Here is an 18,546-nt window from a genome sequence, read left to right on the forward strand (position 1 = left end):
CGATTGTCATGGGAATACGAGGCATTTGAACCCTCTCCTTCTCGTCTGCCACGGCAGATCAAATGCATGCAGAGTGTAAGCATGTCGAAACGGCCACGATAGAGACGAGCTAAAAACGTGATGCAGCTTTTATCTGACAAACATCCCAGGACCCGATCACTCCTGTACATAATCAAACCCAGCTCCCATCCTCAGGCTCTGACTCGGTTCCAAAACCCTTCTCAGAATTGCTCCATTCATTACCTATATATAAAATGAGTGCAAGCTTGTCTTCTTCACTGAAATAAAGCCATTTCAGCAGTTTCCCAGAGTTTGTCTTGACATTGTTCCGTTTCTCAGCGGTTGGATCGGGACAGACAGACATTCTTTCGAGCTGCCGTTTCATCCAGGGCTGTTTTTGAAGCTCCAGGTAAGATCATCCTCTAGAAACCTGTCAGAGCTTGTAATGGCTCTTACATGTCTGGTTCTTTGTACATGTGTGCGTGCGTGTGCACTTAATAATGGCCTTGTAATTAGTTGTTTAACTCTCAACAAGCCTGTTAATTTCAGCAAGATCGCTTCTGATTTACAGTACAGGTAAAGTCCCAGCGCAGCTCTGTCTGTTTATCTTTTTTTATTAATATGTTTTCCTAAAAAAAGGCTAGTCAGCAGAAACTCTCTGCGTTCTGTTCAATCTATCATTAGTTCTGCTTGCTAAGGCAAGTATCACTGTAACTATTGCTCACACTAAAGGTTAGGGATTTCAACAAACTGCCAACCTTAAGTATGAAACTTTAGGCCGTAACTCATCCAGCACCGACATGAATGACACCTCAAATCGAGCGTTTGAAGAAGAGAAGTGTGCTGATACTTAAGATTTAAAAAAAGCATAATTGTTTTAAGGGAGGGAGATGATTCATAACCAGGGTCCAGACTATCACAGAGAAATTAAGACCACCATTATGCATTGTGTCAGTGAGTTTTGCACGGGTGAAAAACACTCTAGTTCTCACATATCTCTCTCATAACCTTCCCCTATGCGCTGTCACACAGTTAGCGCAGATCTATATGCGCTAAAGCAAACTTTGCTTATGATAATGCCATTTCCAAGTAACACGGTCAAATTGTCGAGTGCAACTCACCACAAAACCCAGACAATGCACCGCATTCATGTAAGTGACGGGTCTTGTTTTCTTTATGACCTTCATGATGTGAAAAAATACGCTTTTTTCCATGTTTCTCTATCCTATAGACACGGCGTTTATTTTAGGCGCTTGCTGTTCTTTTTTCACTCTCTCCGCTTGCTTTTTGCAATCAGTGTTCCTTTGGCCACTACGGCTGAAACCACATCATTTCCACACCCACACACGGACCTCTTATCCTCTGTGCCTCTCTGTAAAAACATATGCAGAAGTATTTCTATATATACATGCACTTTAAACAGAAAGAGAGCTCTACAGGCCACTCTTGTTTGGATATAGGGCTTTATGGGATAGAGATGGTTGCCAATCATTGGCTGGTGTGCTTCTCCAGGAGTAGCAGCGTGATGATTCCAGACTCCCTCATTCCTGAGGTGCACCAACTCTCACCGCATCACAATCAGGGTCACGCAAAAATTAGAATGGGCTTGCTTTTGATTCATGAGTGTCAATATAAATTGGTCAAATCTATAGGAAGCTGAATTGGAATCTTTCCATCTATCAATCCATCCATCCATCTATCTATCTATCTATCTATCTAGAGCTGAGCAGCTCTTTTCATATCAATTTATCTATCCATTTTAATCAGTCTTTTAAAACGTATTGAAAAACTTTCAAACAGGCCATTAATTATACTTTCTGACATTCAATTCAAATACATTTACACATTTGGCAGATGCTTTTATCCAAAGCGACTTACATTGAATTTCAAGGTACAGATTTACATTCTTTTCATTTCTTGCTTTCCCTGGGAATTGAACCCATGACCTTAGTGTTGCAAGTGCCAACGCTCTACTGTTTGAGTCACAGGAAAGTTGCATAGCAATAGCAATCTGCTATTATAGCAATATTATTATTTATATATTATTAGCAATGCTATTTTTTGCTATTATAACAATTTGCATCCTGTTTGCTTCCTTAATTCAAATTCAGTTCAAAATATGGAACCGAACTGGAATATAAAGGTACACTTAATTCAACTCTGAATGGCACAACCCTGGTCAGAATATGCTTGCTTCCCTTCTATGCAGTTGCAGTATGGATGTGGCCTGTCTGGTAATGTATTTATACTACACACCTGCATACCTTGTACCTCATTAATGGTTGAGAAGTTAATTCTTCATGGAACAGCACATACTCTGAAAGTATGAATCCGGACGCAGCTCCTGTGATTTCTGGACCAGGCTCCGTACAAAAGTAAGGCCTTCTCAGGGGGAAATTCCCTTGAAATTGGCACATTTAAATGGTGGCTTAAATAGTGGTCATATTCTTCTCATTGCCTGTTGTTTAGCCAATGATTTTCCCTAAAGCGATGGGATCTTTCCCACTCTACATGCTCTAGTCGCTACTTGATGTATACTGCATGCAAGTTGTATATCGTAAAATGAGGAGTGTAAACTCGAACAGGAACTCTGCTGGGTGGCCTAAGTGCTGATGTGTAATCGGCAATAAATCCAGTCCTTGGGGGGTCTGTAAAAAAGCTGGAGGAGGAAACCAAGACATCTCAACGGGCCATCTGTGTTCCTTTTTTGTGGGTTGAGATAATCGGTATCAAAAAAGTTTCTTTCAGTCTGACGGGAGGCTCCCGCTGAACGCTGGGGATGCCACTGCAACAATACAGGTTACACAGATATGACTCTTATGGGTTGACTCAGAGTAATTATAGAATACATTAGCTCTGATCCACAACTTAGTGAGCGATCCTGCTGTTTACTGTCTACATAGGCAGCCACTCTTTGAAGCGGCATCCTAACGTCATAATGTGACTCATTTGGAAAGCTCTAAAAGTGCCACCAAACATGACTCAATTGATTCCAAAAAGATTTTGCTGTTTAAAAGCATAAAACACATGGCTAACATGGCCAATTTTCAATTTATTTGTATGGATGCTAGCTGGTATTGAATGGAATTCAATAATCAACAGATTTCATAACCAATAAGCATTCTGGGAACATCTTTACCTCTTAAGATACATGTGATTCTACATTAGAATATGAGGGCAGCATACGTTTTACCTTTTGAATCAACCGTGGCCTCCATAGGAGCACCTATATAACACAGTCTAGGTAGGCAGCTTACTAAGTTTGGAACAGAGAAGAATGACAAACCGTAGAATATGAATGTATAACAGTGCATCGTAATTGACAGAAAAGACCAAAACACAATAAAGGACTGAATGATAGAGTTTATATACATACAAAGGCAAAAGCTGAATACAATACGCCTTTTTGCTATTTTTCATTTCCTTTTTACAGAAATCTTTTCATCTTTCCACACAGACATAAGGCAGTATTTTTTGTGAATGTGAAAAAAGAAAAAAAAAGACATGAAAGATGACCAGCTTTGGGTTAAAGTTGACATGTTTCCATTTATTTTTCTTCATTAAATGAAAGGGGAAAGGGCGAGAATCCTCCTTGACAGTGTTTCAGTGTACTGCGTAGAAAAAGAGCATGAATCATTAGAAAAGACAGACCTTTACTGTGACAGAAGGCAGGGTTGCTGGAGCCAAGAGAACATGATGTGAATGGGGTGATATTGAGGTCTGACACTCTTAGGACAAAATCCAGAGGAAAAAAGAAGATACCACATTAAGCGCCAACTTCAAGCTTTACATATTCTCTTATAGGCACACAGAACTTTTGTAACAGTCTAAAAAATGACTGTTACCACATTGAGTTGAAATGAAGATTAGGTCCTTGTGAATAATGCTGCTTCATTCAACTCTATTATACAATTAATAAAGGCGTCTGTTCTGGTGTCTCATCTAGCTGGAGTTGGTTTCGGTTTGACCTCTTATTGTGTCAATTAAGGTTTAAAGGTTTAAATAGAAAGCAAACATGATATAAACAGTAAAAGGTCATGTGACCTGGCTTTGGTTGCTGATGAACGACAGGCAAGTTATTATTTGTGGCACTTTCTAGAGCTGACTAGCTTCGTTTGGCACTGAATTCGCTCAGATGGAGAACGGAAAGTCAGACATAAACTTGCCAAATCCTTCAGTGGATGTTTTATGTGGTTTCATGCTTTAAACAGTCTCAGTCCATCACACTAAGTGGAGGGAAGTAATGTATGAAAAATGTGGACGCGTTGACGGAGCGCTTGGGTAAATAATGACAATTCAAGATGAGTTAATAAGTAAACAATTTAATAAGCGATCTACTTAGGAGGCCATAAAAAGTCTGAGTGTGTTTACGCGTGCAATAAATGACTACGAACGACGAATGAGGCTTCGTGACGAGTGATGCTGATCATCTGACCAAAAAGGTCAACGCAACATGCTTATTATCTCCTGAAAACACATAAACGATGCTAAACCTAAAATAACACTGACTTTCCAGCAACCCAGAGTGCTATTAGGATCACAGTTCTCAAGCAAAGGTCTTGGCATCTCTCAGTCCCCTCGAAACACGGTCACAGATGTTTCTCCAGCCCTCGAGAACAGACATACATGTTTTGTAATATAAAACACGCTGCAGTTTTCAACATTGCAATCACGCACACTATCAAGGACTGCAAAACAAAAACAAACAATCCCAAAGGGAAAAGAATAACAGCTGTAAGGTGAGTGGGAATCAAAACCCAGCGAGATGCGGAGAAGATAGCAACAGTACATCATCAACCACATGGTAACAATTTTGAAAATCTTTGTTAACAGCTTTGATTTGACACTTAGAAAGGCTTCTTCTTTAATTTTCATTTCAAGACAAATGTTAGTGTTTCTAGATCATTCTTTTTCTTTTTTTTTCTTTTTAAAAGGCAGACAGCCATTTTGTTCAGACGGATATATTCTCTTCCCCAGACGCTTGTGCAAATTGTTCAGCCATTAACATGTATAAATATAGATTTCTGTATGTGTGTACAAGACGTCTTCTAGCAGTGTTCTCGCAGTTGTGTCAAGGTATTCGTCTTTAGTAACAAATAAAATGGGATTATAGCATCTGTGTGACAAAACTCAGGAGGCCAGGTTGGCAGCACTACTGATTAACGCTAAGAATTATGGGACATAGAGAGACTTTAAAAAAAAGGACATTGTGATAAATGTCTATGCTATAGGACAAAATAGGGTTGAATAAAAATCTAGACATCAAAATTCGAGTCTGGAAAATATACGCATTAGAAGTCGGGCCCTCACTGACCGTCCCACGCTTGCTCTTTCTCTCTCACCCTCCACAGACATGCCTCGCTGAGTTTAATGAGGATGAAAAATGCTCATGCTAGAACATGAAGCAAAACCTCATGCTCATTCACACTCGTGGCTGAACACACTTTCAAGCCAGGTAGATGTAAAAAGCCAAACGCTATGGAAAGTCAGCTGACCACATCCTATGAGCTGCTCCGCTATAAATTAACCGGAGTGGTGTGCGAAAAAAAAATTGTGAAACGTACGCTACAAGCAGTTATGCACCATCACGGTCACAAAATAAATATAATACCCTTCTATGAAGCCTGTATAAGGTTATATAGGGTGATTATATAGAGTGAATTCAGGTATATAGTGCTATAATGCATTATACAAACAGAATTGGGCCATTTTCTAACAATTCAGCTTATATAATGCATTATAAAACATTCTGTTCATAGAACTTATCAGTTTAAAAGCACTAGTTTTAATGCACTATAATACTTGTCTAATGGTTACACCTTAAAATAAAAAGCATTAACATGATAAATACAACATTTCATGTGTTGTTTAATAATGCATTACAGTCTTTAAAGGTGCAAACACGATTACGCAAGTTTTATAATGTATAAAACTGTTATAATTACGCAGTGTTCTAAGGTATTGTGAATGCACTAGCATTCAAAATACTGTGATATATACAGGCTTCATATAAAGTGCTACAGAACAGTTGTGTAGCTTTGGTGATTAGCTAGAGCAGAGAACGCTGGTGTAGATCTCTTTAATTCTTCAAAAACACACAGAGGAATCACTGAGACAGGGAAGCCTCCGAACATACGGAGCGATCCGAAGCCTGCAGGGAATTTCCATGCTCTTCTGTGTGATTAGGTCTGCCTATAACCAGCAATCACACAAATAGCAGAGCTCCAGAGAGACACTCACTCAACACACAATAACACCCTCTGCAAAAGCGCCGGGTCATTCTTTCTCTGATCTGATCCCGGTTATCACAGCGTTCCTTCTTTTTGTTTTCTTAGTGAATTCTCCGGAGTGCTCTAAGCTGAGCGGCGGTAAGAGGCCAGCTCCTGTACTGAAGGACATAAATCGCCAGAGCGTCTCTGTGATAGTGAGTGTGCGCGCGAAGGGTCTGTGTTTAGTCTAAGCGGGGAGATTCAGCCACGGTGGAGATAACTGAGCCCCACGTTTCAGACACCCACGGGTGACGGCCAAGACTGTGTTTGTGTGTGAATGAGATAGCAGATGGAAAGAAAGCGACAGATGAAAAACAGGATGGGCCTCCTCCATCAGCTGTTTCATTTTAAAAGAGCAACAGAGCTGCTCTTCACATTCAAGTCCTCATAAGGAAGTCCATCAGTGGTAATTAAGAGCATAAAACCATAAAATACTTTATAGAGATGCACTGTATATGACTGCAATAATATCTACTGTGCCAAAGGTGAGAATGGCACGCGAACGGGCGTTTTCTTGGCACTGCCCACATAAGCGTGGGAATATGATGTTAGTGGCCCCATATACCCATAAATTTAGCTTGGTTTACTTATAAATGCATTTGGGTGAATCTCATGAAACAGTTTAGGGACATAGAAATCAAAAATTATATATTGTTTATGAAAACAAGTTGTTTCAAGAATATTTTCACAAATTTACACCAATTTTGTATTTGTTTTACTGATTTTAATTTATGCTAAATTAAATAAAATATTGAATATTCATTTAATTCATATTTACGATTTGCAGAGGATTTTTTTTAACTGTAATGCTGTACTTTTTGTAAACAGAATCTCATGAGCAACACCATTGAGAATTACAATATTAATAACAGTAATAATAATAAAAACAATGCAAATGCCTCTTTTAAGGGGAAATGTTGTTGTCATGAAAATAAGGTTGCAAAACATTTTCCTAATGATTTTGGGGTAACACCTGACCTAAATGTGTTTTCATGAGATTCACCCAACTACTCTTCTTTTAATCTAAATCATTAAAAGAGACAAACAAACATGAATCATGGAGGACATTTGTGTGTGACTCACAGAATGACTCGGAGGTCAATCAAATCTGGGTAAAGTCTGGCCCAACATCACATGTTTGTTTGCTAGTGAGAATGGGCATGAGGAGAGCTGGTGTGGTGATATGGGAGCATGTGGGAGCGAGATGATTATATTCGCTGTGAACTCGTGCTGTTTGTCTTGTCTGTCGAGCTTATCGTGCGGAGAGGAGTATGACTAACACAGCACAGCAGGTCAGAGCCATAAACTACACGCAGGCATGAATGAGGGAGGGATGAGGAGATATAGAGAGAGAGGAGCAGAGGGCATGTTACGCCCAGTGTCATCCACAGGGGCAGCGGGAGGGGAAGTTGACTCTGGACTTTAAAGCATTGGCCGATCCGCACGATGAGGCAACCACGGTTATCAAGAGTTGAACTAGGTTGTGTCTTCACACTCTGTGGTCGGTCCAGAGATGGACACCCAATGCCAACGAATATAGACCCATATAACCATAAAGTGAAAAAGGATACACCTGCCGGCTGTGCTAACAGAGACGCCCGGGTCTGAGGATGATCATATGAAGCCAAGCAAAGAGAGAGAGAGGAGCATGATGGTACATGCAAGATGCTTGGAATCAAAGCTTGATGTTATCTCTGATGGGGTGATCACAAAGCAACCGCAAAAAACAAGTTGCATCTGTTTAAAAAAAAGAGAGAGTGGAATAAAGAAGTTATCTAAACAACTCCTCTTATTTGACCCTATCCATCAAAAAAAAAAAAAAGAAGAAAAAAAAGAAGAACAACCCTGTAGTCTTCAACTCAAGAGCGAGCAAACTGAGAAACTACCGCCAGTCTTCATCCCAGTGTGAGACCACATAGTTTTCAGAGTATGGAATGAGTGATAGGTGCCTATTTTCCTATTCCAGTGATGTGTGGCAGCTGCTCTCTGATGACGAGGCACTTCTACGTCCACAACATCTGCGTCGGCAATACACCCACTGTTTTACCGCCCTCGGCATCAGAGAGCCGGCCACGGGAAAAAAAGAAAAACATAACCAAACCAAACCTGCCACATGCAAAGACAAATGTTAGCAGCAATAAACCTACAACTTCCAAGGCAAATAATTTTCTTCCTCTCACCTTTAACAGACACAAACCAGGGCTGTGGTTTCTTTAGCTGGTGACAGGTGCATACGGGATAACATTACCCATATTGTCCGTTTCATAACTTTTATGAACGAGACATTGGGAGAAAATCGGCCAGTAACCAAGTCAATAGTGAATTCCCAGATGGTGGGGGCTGCAGTAATCTAAACCTGCTACTGACTACGATAGTAAAAGTATGTTTAAGTCCTCACGGACTGTCTGCTGGCACAACCGGAGCATTAACCAACTTCTGAGTGAAACCAGATGGTTTGAAAGTGCAGGAGTTTTGCCCTGCGCGAATGACCCATAATTTAACGTCAGTAACACAGCATCTACAAAAAAAAGGGGGAATGGGAAAGGAGGGGGGGGGTCTAAATTTCTTCAAAACGCTTTCAAAATCCTGCAGCTTTTAAGAGCAGTGGCAATAGTGTATATCAAGATAAGGAGACTATTTCCTGCCCCTCACAGAGAGAACCACCTCCTGCAGGACGCTTTTCAGAGACAGACTAAATAAGTGAACATGTCTTATAATACTGAGCTTCTCTGTTGCTCATTTCCTCCTTTCGGTTCCTTCTTTCCCGTGTTTAGGTGAGTGTAAACAGGATTCTGAAGGTGCAGAGAGGATGAATGTGGTGGTAGGGGATGGCAGAAGGAAAGCCCACCATTCCCACACCCCAAAAGCCAATCCAAGCGTGCACTTGACTTGTGAGCTGTCACTCTCTCCCGTATGTGTCTGTCCTTTGAATTGTGCATGAGGGTGAGGGTGAGAGAGTTTGTGTTCTGGCATCCTGTGAAATGAAGTGAACAACAGAAGAAAGGGAAGGAGAAGTAGGAAGAGAGGAGGGGGCAGGACGGTGGTCCAGTCAGCACGACTCCTCCAGAGCGTTGACCACCTGCTCCAGGATGTCCGGGCAGTGATCGGCGATCTGCTGCAGGACGGAGTTTGCGTATTCCTGCAGTTCGGCGCTCTCTCGTTCACACTGCTCCAGCTCAGATTCCAGCTGGGGAAACACAGAGATAAAAAAAAGTGTTTATTAATAATACATTTTATAAATCTAGCATCCTAAATCATTCTGTTTTTTTGACTGTAAAATGACCAAGCATGGAGTTAAAGCAAAAACCTAAAGCATCAAGGTGAAGTGGTATATTTTCCACTGACAAAAAATTCTTAGAAGATGCACCATATTTTCATTCTTACAATTCAACTGGAATCATACAATGTTTCATTTACTCAAAGCCAATTTTGGCGAATGCTAATTTTAGACTCCAATTTCAACATTTGTAAAATAATCAACAAAATAAATACTATAATATTCCTCATTCTGCGGTTTCACTTTCACGTGTGTTACAGTGATTTTACCGCTTTGCATTAAGCCTAACATCCCTTACATCTTGACAATATAGTAGCACTATTAGGTAACACTAAATTTTACAGTGTCATTATTACACATGATGCATAATTACATTCAACTAACCCTAAAACAACTCCTATTCCTTACCATAACCCTATAGTAAGTACATGTAGTTAATTATTATTACTCAGTACTTAAATGTTTAATTACACTGTAACACAGACACCTTAAAATAAAGTGTAACCCACTATTATTGTTTAATATAATACAACAAGACTAGTCTCAGTTTTCGACGTCTGATGCATAAGGCGCACAAAACGGGAAACAATTCTGGAGTTTCAAAGTCGTCAGCTGATTGGTTGAATTCGTCAGGGTTTCCGGGAGACATGTGTGTCGCATTCTTTAACGTTCTGCCTGGAAACAAAGCTGTCATGGAACCCCCTCATGGAAGAAGAAAGCTGTCATTGACGATAAGAGCTTATCAGGATCAACTAAACGCTGGATGTTCAAAAGTATGTGAAGTTCACGGCGCCATTGTTGCAGTAAACTTGCACCACGTTCTTGAATGACTAATTTATTAGATGCACGCTGGTCTGTTATCGTAAGGAAATCGATGTTACATTTCCACGCCACTGAACATGACGCGGAACCAAACGAACTGTGATTGGTTGCTTTACATGTCTTTCAGACACCTCTTGGGCGGTCCTTGGCCAATGAAAGCTGTGATGGAGTCCAGACCTTCTGCAGTCAGTCTGAAGATCTGGCTAAGTGAGACTACAGTAAGATTGACATACAGTGATGTACCATCCAGCACACTGGTTCCACTCTCCTCCGGTGTTGAAAACTCAAAGGTAACAAGCGTCCAGAGAACTATTAAATAGCCCAAAGAGAAGGGAGTCAAACGAATCAAACTGACAATGAGAAATGAGAAAGCTGTGGGGGTGATGCTGCAGACAGCAGACATGTGAGCTCATACGGACTGAGACCCTAGTAAGAGGGTCCTTCTCTGTCTCTCTCGTCTAGCCCTTAAAACACTACTGAAAACAAATCACCTCACCAAGCACTTCTTTTTAAATCGTTATATAAAATTCAACACTTGGAATTTGCCCGAAAGGTTTAATTTTCCGCTCATTAAAAGAAACTTAAACTAAAGAGAGGGATTTAACATTTTACAGCACCTCTGTCTAATGATAATCACAGGTGTGGTTATCTTTAATGCTCAAATCCTTTTTCCAAATGATTTCCGTAGAGGTTTGGCTAAGGGATGTGGAGAAATGAGAGGAGGGAAGGGGGATTCCTTAGTGCTGGCAGTGCCAAGCACGCCAGGAAATATGCCATGGCAGAAGCAGGTGCCTCTTAACTAACTAAAACACACACACGCACACACACACTGAGGCACACAGGAAACAGATGCTAATGTGGCCAGCAGAATGTTTATTTTCATTCAAATGATTTAAAAAGACAAAAATATACTCTCATCAAGAGGACTAATTATTCAAACAGTGTGAGACAAAGAGAGTAGGAAAAGATTAATAAAGGGAGCTGAAGCATGTGTGTGGTTTATCAATTACCATAATCACTATTTTTGTCTTGTTTTCCAGTAAAAACATTTAAAGATCTTTAAAATAAGAACTTGAGAAGCAAAATTGCATAACACAATAAACTAGCATAGGATACTAAGATAATCATTGTTTGATAATCGAGAATGTAACTGTTATGTTTATTTTTCTTATCCCATTGGCAGGCCAAGGGAATCTGCAAACTTTTTCTGCATTCTCTGTACTGATTTTGGAGGAAAATCTGTGGACGTTTGTGCAATGGATTTAAATATGGTAATGTGTGTTAAATGGATGAGTACTAGACATTTCCCGGTAGCGGAAAACATAATTAATAAACAAACATTCAAGGGGTGAGGTATGTGCATGAATGTAAAAATGAATGTGATTCAATATATATTCTCTAAAATTACGTCTTCATGTCTTATGCAGTTTAGCTTAAAATAAAAGTTTAGATTTTTTATGACTGGAAAACAAGAAGATCCTACTTAAGCTGTGTACCAGCTTCTGTTTCAGTTTTTGATGGAGAGCCCACTGAACCCAGACTGTCCCGGGTCCCTGTCCGTGGCCTCTGTTTGGCCCTATCTGGACAAATCAGTGTTTCGTGGCTCTGTACTGCTTTTAAATTGCTTTTCGGATTTGAACACGAGCCACTGAACCAAAGCCCATAGAAAGTGGAATATTTCACAAAAACCCACAAAAGTATTTTCTTTGGCTCTCCTGGCCTATGAACGCCAACTTTAACAAGGTTAATGATAAAGACATCTGTAACAATAACTGGAAGTAATATTCATACATCATAAAATATGTTTCCCTTTCATGTGTGTTTTTGTGTAGGTTTGGATCGTGCAACTATTTCATAATTAATGAATCAAAACATGCCACGGTGGGTCACCGGGGGCAGGCGGGGCGATCCGTCAGACGGGTGTTTGCACAACTGTAGGGCAAACACACTGGGAGGAGAAGTCCTGCCCCTTCACGAGCTAGTGCTAATGCTACGCTAGGTGCTTTCAGGCTTTGAAAAGGGAGGTGACGGATATGCCAGCGAAAGTCTTTCCATCTCAGGGCCTCTGAGTGAGCGAGGGGGCTGGTCAAACCCTGGATTTCAGACCTGGCCAGGAATTAAGTAGGCATAACAGTGCAAAACAGTGACACTTATGTCACAAAATGCTATGCAAGAAGGAAAGGAGCTACCTGAGAGGTCACAAAAGGAGACGAGACAAAGACGTAGATCAGAAACACACATATGATGACCAAAGTAGATGAAAAGCTTATGATTATTGGTCAACATCAATACTGAAAAATCAGGGATGCCCATATTCAATATAATGCAGATATATGCGCTACTAATGACTGCAAATGTTGCACAATGTTTACCAGAGGTGGAAGTAACGAATTACAACTACTCACGTTACTGTAATTAAGTAGTTTTTTTGGGTACTTGTACTTTTTTGAGTATATTTTTAAATCTGTAATTTTACTTGTACTCAAGTACATATTAAGATAAGTAATCTACTTCGCTACTTGTAAAATCACATTTCGTTACTGAGTACAATTTGAATTGATATTCAAATCTTTGAATAGCATTTCGGTAGCCAATAAAAATATTCGATCGTAAACGGACCAATAAAACCCCTGATATTTGGACTGAATGAAAGCCGCCGCAGTCGCAGCAGGTTTTGAAGAGCTGATCATGAAGGAGGCGAGGAGCTCAGAGTGATTAATGGCTGGACTGAAAGTTTGGAACAACAAACTACATAGTAGTATTGTCAAAATATCTATATTTTACCAGCTGCGCGTTCTCATTCTCTCATCTCAACGACAGCGAGTTTGACACACCCGCCTCCTCTCAGCGCGGGATTGCAGGTAGGCCTATTACGCATAATTTTATTAATACCTGCAAGTTTCTATGGCATATTTTAATGCCAAATGTCACGAACAATATTATAACGCGAGGGCACATTCATGTAATCGCAGAAAACTGGACGCGAGCTCTCAAATATACGAACGAACTGGACTCGGATATTGAGTGTGCGCTCTCGGACTGTGTGTCATATCATGTGCAATCGCGAATCTCTCCAAGTGGTTCTCACTGCAGACTCAAATGACGTCCAGCTCCAATCTCTCCATGCTCTTGAATTCGCTGTCAAAAGTTATGAAAAATCTAGTCTTTTTGCAAATTAAATTCAGTTTGAATTGAAATCAAGCTTCCTTGTGCTGTGTGTGAGCTATTGCAACAGTTCACGTTACCCTATTGTAAAGACAAATACACTGAGTGAGTAAATATTAGATTATTGTAATGGTTATTGATCAATGTTTAAATATGTAAACAAAAGCCTAAATTAAAATCTCACCTTATAAAGTGGACGTGTCTCTTTAGAAGACTTGAATTAAACTTTTCCATTCAAATAGATTACTGTTACAATGAGTGTTGTGCTTTTCAATGCTTGAAAATAATGATTGCCTTGACAAAATGGATGGACAAAAATGTAGATATTAAAATATTTAGTATGTGGTAGTTTTCCCGATGGTATTAAAAATTATAGGCTAGGCCTACTGAATATTGACATATTTCAAGGTGTCATATTGAAGTTAGAAATTCCAGTATCCACTAATTAATGTCCTTTGACAATAAGGTAAAAACGTGTTAAAAGTAGCTATTTTCTACATAAATCTATGATTTTGTTGAATATTTTTATTGGTAATGCATTAACTATCGCCAGCTAAAAAGTAATTAGTAACTAGTACTCTGAGTAGTTTTTGAGAAGAGTAATTTGTACTTTTACTTAATTACTTTTTTGACACCAGTACTTTTACTTGTAATTGAGTATTATTTCAGCAATGTAACGGTACTTGTACTTGAGTACAAATTTTCAGTACTCTTTCCACCTCTGATGTTTACTCAAAAAGCACAGACTGTGGCACAAACAGCTAACGATGATCAAAAATTGATAGATTAATCGACCGTGCCAATATATCAGTATATCACTACTATGCAAGTTCATACAAAAAGTGAGCACATTCCTCAAGAAGGAGTATATAAAAAAATATCACATCCTAATAGAGCAGTGAAAACGCCCAGTGTCAGGGGCGGGTTTAGGTGAGGGCCGCCCGATTTAACTTCTCATGATCTCGTCACCTGTGACGACACTCCTGGGATACTGGAGTCTGACACGTTGGCCTGGAGAAAAGTGAAGACGTGATGGAGACGAACGAGTGAGGGAGAGAGGAGGAGTGTATTGAGTCATGAGAGGAGGGTTAATGAGCCTCATCGGGGGCTGATGTATGGGCCTGCGTGAGGGCGCTGCTTGGCAGAGCGCCGCTGCTGTAAGCCCCATTAAGCGTAGACAGTGGAGAACTGGAGGAGAGGGAAGGACTAACGCTGCCACACGTTCGGCCTGCTTGCAGCAGGGATAGAAGAATTGAGCGGGCAAGCTAAGGTCAGTGAAGACAATGCTGCTTTTAGGGTGCTGGCAATCAACGTTAACAGTTACATCACAGAAACGTCAGTGGGAACACCTGTCATTCACAACATTTTACACATCCCATGCGTGGTCATTTATTAAATATTTTGGCAAATTTGGGCTTTCAGCAACCAACAACAGTGCAGCGCACACAGCTCGGATTATTAAAATTCATTTTACAGATTTCTTTTTAAGTCGGCAGATCATGTCTAGTATTAATCAAAATTAAAACTGAAATCGCAATATGGCGTAAAGTGGTTATCAAATCAAAAAGGTTAATTCAATAAATACATGCACAGCGTGATTCAAGGGTGAAGCACGGCACTGTTTTTTTTTAATAGTAGTAGATTTTTAATAATAGAGAGTCCCCCTCCCCCAAATCGTATAGCCCTACTGTCTAGGCTTAAAAATCACATATTTTATGGAAAATAATATGATTTATGTTTGTGTAACTGTTTCTTACTCTCTTTCAGAGTAGCAGCTCTACACCTGGCTTGTGGTTGTTTTCCTGAATAGTATTTTATGCAGTGTTTACTCCTCATAGTTTACATGCAACTACTTTGCCCATGTATAGACACTGTGCATTGAAACAGCTTCGTATATAATCATTTATTATAATGGGAGCAATCTGTTGTCACGTAGAGCTAAACATGCCGTGACTATGTTGCAGAGAAGGGATTCAATTCTATTGCTCAAATATTATAGTATAATTAATAGAGAAGCAACATGCTATTTATATGGCGTAATTTAAGTAACATACTCAACTTCCAAAACGTAAAATGGTTACATTAAAGGCTGGAATACACTTAACAACTTTTAACAATCTGAACTGATTTTAAAACATAATGGCATCATACATTTGCTGAACTTGTAAATGTTACAGAGAAAAACGGCGCATCATACACTAAACAACTGAGGTTCACACACTACTTTCACATCATCTGTAACACAACAAACTGATGCAGAAACATGCGCCATATTGCTAGGAGATGCGCAAGAAATTATTTATTTTTTATTCTAAATTCGTTTGAAGCTAAAACAAAATACACTGTGTGATTTTCTATGTAAAAATGTTAATGCATCTAATATTCAATCAATACCTGAACAAACTTTAGGTGCAACAAAGACACATAAAGAAGAAAATAAGCTCCCCTGTGTGACAAAAGCATACAAGAACTTTCAATTCCTATTTTATGACTGTGTGCTTAGCAGAAATCGTCCAAAAACAGAGCTATAAAGATAACAGGAAAAAGGGAAAAATCTCATTATGGGTCCCCACGCCAGCCTTGACCTGAAAACGTAAGGGAAAAAGCGAGAAGATGAGAGAGAAAAGAGGGAACAGGCGAGGGAAGAGCGCATTATTATTTGTTATCATTGCAGATTATTATCAGGTGTTATTGTGTGCGCATGGTCAGCCTCCTCTGCCTGTCTTGATAAACAACAGCTACATTAATGAGAGAAGAACAAACACAGCAGCGGACCATCACAGTCAGACAATGACAGTAGAGTCTGGACTGTGCTGACTCAGAGAGGATGTGTTTCAACAAATGCTGTGCTGCACATTTACGCCTGGAGTGGCACATGGAGATCAAACGGCTGAACTCAAACCCTTCGAGCAAATCCGCTCTTCACATCACCCTAGATGACACAGCCTCATCTCTGCAACATGTTCTCCACCAGATCCTCCTATTTTGTGGGAATGTTAACTAGTCAGGTCTCAACGCTGAGGAAAAGACGGCAATCAGGAGGGTCCCAGGCCTTGGCTAGCGCTGGAAACAAGCTCCAATCAAAGAGAAAGGGAGAGTGTGAAGTAAAGGGGGAACTGGGGTTGGGGGAACTGACCTTCTGCTAAAGCAATCAAGTCTTTCTTCAATAAATCTGCATAAAGAAAAACGCCATTAGCCTTTCCCCTAAATGTGACACGGCTACAGTATTTTGAGAGAAAACAATGACTCCTTTAGCAGGAAACGGCGTTCTTTTATCACGGGACCATATTAAAAGGTCCTCATATTTTTCGAGAAGGAGGAGGGTAGCGATCCACTCCTAATTTTTTAAGAAAATCCCCCCAAAAAACCTTTGGGCCACCTTTCTCTTCTAATAAAGTAAGATGAAGTCACTCAAAGCTCTTTTCTTGAAGGTTCTTCTCTCCAGGCCAAGCTTCAAATGCTCCCCCCTGGTGTTGTTCTGTTGGATCTAGTGTGCAGTTACAGTACTCCTGCCATCCCAACTCCTGGATGGAGCTTTTTATTCACTTATTTTTCAACAACACAGGAATGAGCTAGCTGAATTGTAGTCTCGGTCTCAGATGGCATGCCGCCCATTGACAATGCATACTGCACGTATTACTCTAATCTGATTGGCTTTACACAATTTCAAGAGTGCATTAGTCAACCTGGAAATAAACTCAAGATGTGGATGAACTAAAACCTGTATTTGCCAAAGGTAAACAAGCTAATAGCACCAAATAACTGAATAATTTTAGGGTGTGTTCATTCGTGTAGTTTGGTTCTCTTGGTTCTTCTGGTCCGAACCAAAAAAGGAAATGATACTTTTAGTCCTGGTTCACTTAACGTACACTGTCATTTTTAAGAACAAACCTAAAGATATATATATATATAAAAAAAAAAAAGAAGCTTTTATGACAAATATTTTGTGACGGAACTTAGAAAATTCAAAACAATGCTGTATGCTGCGCAAAACGTGCTTGTTGTATACATAGCATGGTATTTTTACCAGCTCAGAAGAGAGAGCTTAGAAAATGTGTAAAGGAGTCAAAACAGCATCAGGAATTCCTCTGTTGCACACAAACAAATATCTGCTGCAAGGAGGCGTGCTACCGAAGCCTATACTGAACTTTCTCTTGTGACATCACATCCTGTTTTTGGTGCATTTAGATATCGTTGGTCCATGTTGCGTTCATATTTCAGTCGAACAGCAGTTCATTTGGGAGCTGACCATTTGTTTAATGTGCACCAGGGTTCATATGGCATTCACACTTATTCGAATGAACCAAAATAACAGAGCAATCGCATCATTAGTTTCAATCAAACTAATACTGCCAAGTGTGAGCACACCCTTAATCTTTGTTTGTGGCACTTAGGAGCAAGTAAACTAGATATCCATACTATTTTGGATGAAAAGAAATTCTGATCACAAAATCTACACCCATCAGTCAAACAGTCTCTACCCATCTAACCGGATGGGTCTTTATTAGTATGAACTGCAAAAGCATAAACCGTCCACTTTTGTCCCTCTTCCCACTGCAGACGCAGGTCTCTGAATGCAAACTCTTAATGGAGAGTTTTAAGAAGAGGATTTATGCTCCATCCTGGCTGCTATGGTCGGGTGGCTACGCTACAAGCTCTTATCTTTGAAATCTGCTTCATCTTTGTTAGACTAAACCCTTCATTATTCTCCATGCTCTCTTAACTCTAGCCTTATCCTTCCTTTGGCTCGTCCTGTTTCTTAGCAGGCACACAAACATATCTCTAAAAATGGTCTCTTTGGATCGTGTTCAGCTCATGACGAGCTCTTTCCCCACTTCCTCCTCGTTAGAGCAGCGCCTCTGCGGCTTTATAAGAGCAACTTAAACTGGGATCTCTCTCGCCCTTTCTCTGTTTGTCTTTCCCTTGCTTATCCTCTTACTGTACTTACAGCATCCTAGTGGCTTAATACACCATTTTATCTTTCATTTCTCCCTCATTTTCTCCCCCAATTTC

The 18,546-nt window shown here is 40.0% G+C and overlaps 1 protein-coding gene across 5 annotated transcripts in view; it reads right to left on the bottom strand.

Moving 5' to 3' along the window:
• Positions 1 to 3,348: 3,348 nt before the first annotated feature.
• The window catches only part of erc1b (ELKS/RAB6-interacting/CAST family member 1b), a 201,136-nt gene continuing 185,938 nt past the window's right edge, over positions 3,349 to 18,546 (bottom strand). For all 5 annotated transcript variants that reach the window (XM_084112709.1, XM_084112708.1, XM_084112707.1 and 2 more), the window contains one exon: positions 3,349 to 9,456. In XM_084112709.1, the coding sequence (XP_083968835.1) occupies positions 9,319 to 9,456 (138 nt within the window). In that variant the 3' untranslated portion in view covers positions 3,349 to 9,318. The remainder of the gene's footprint in view (positions 9,457 to 18,546) is intronic.

The sequence above is a fragment of the Abramis brama genome (genome assembly GCF_963993115.1).
Source record: "Abramis brama genome assembly, chromosome: 4".
In the NCBI taxonomy this organism is placed as follows: Eukaryota; Metazoa; Chordata; class Actinopteri; order Cypriniformes; family Leuciscidae; genus Abramis; species Abramis brama.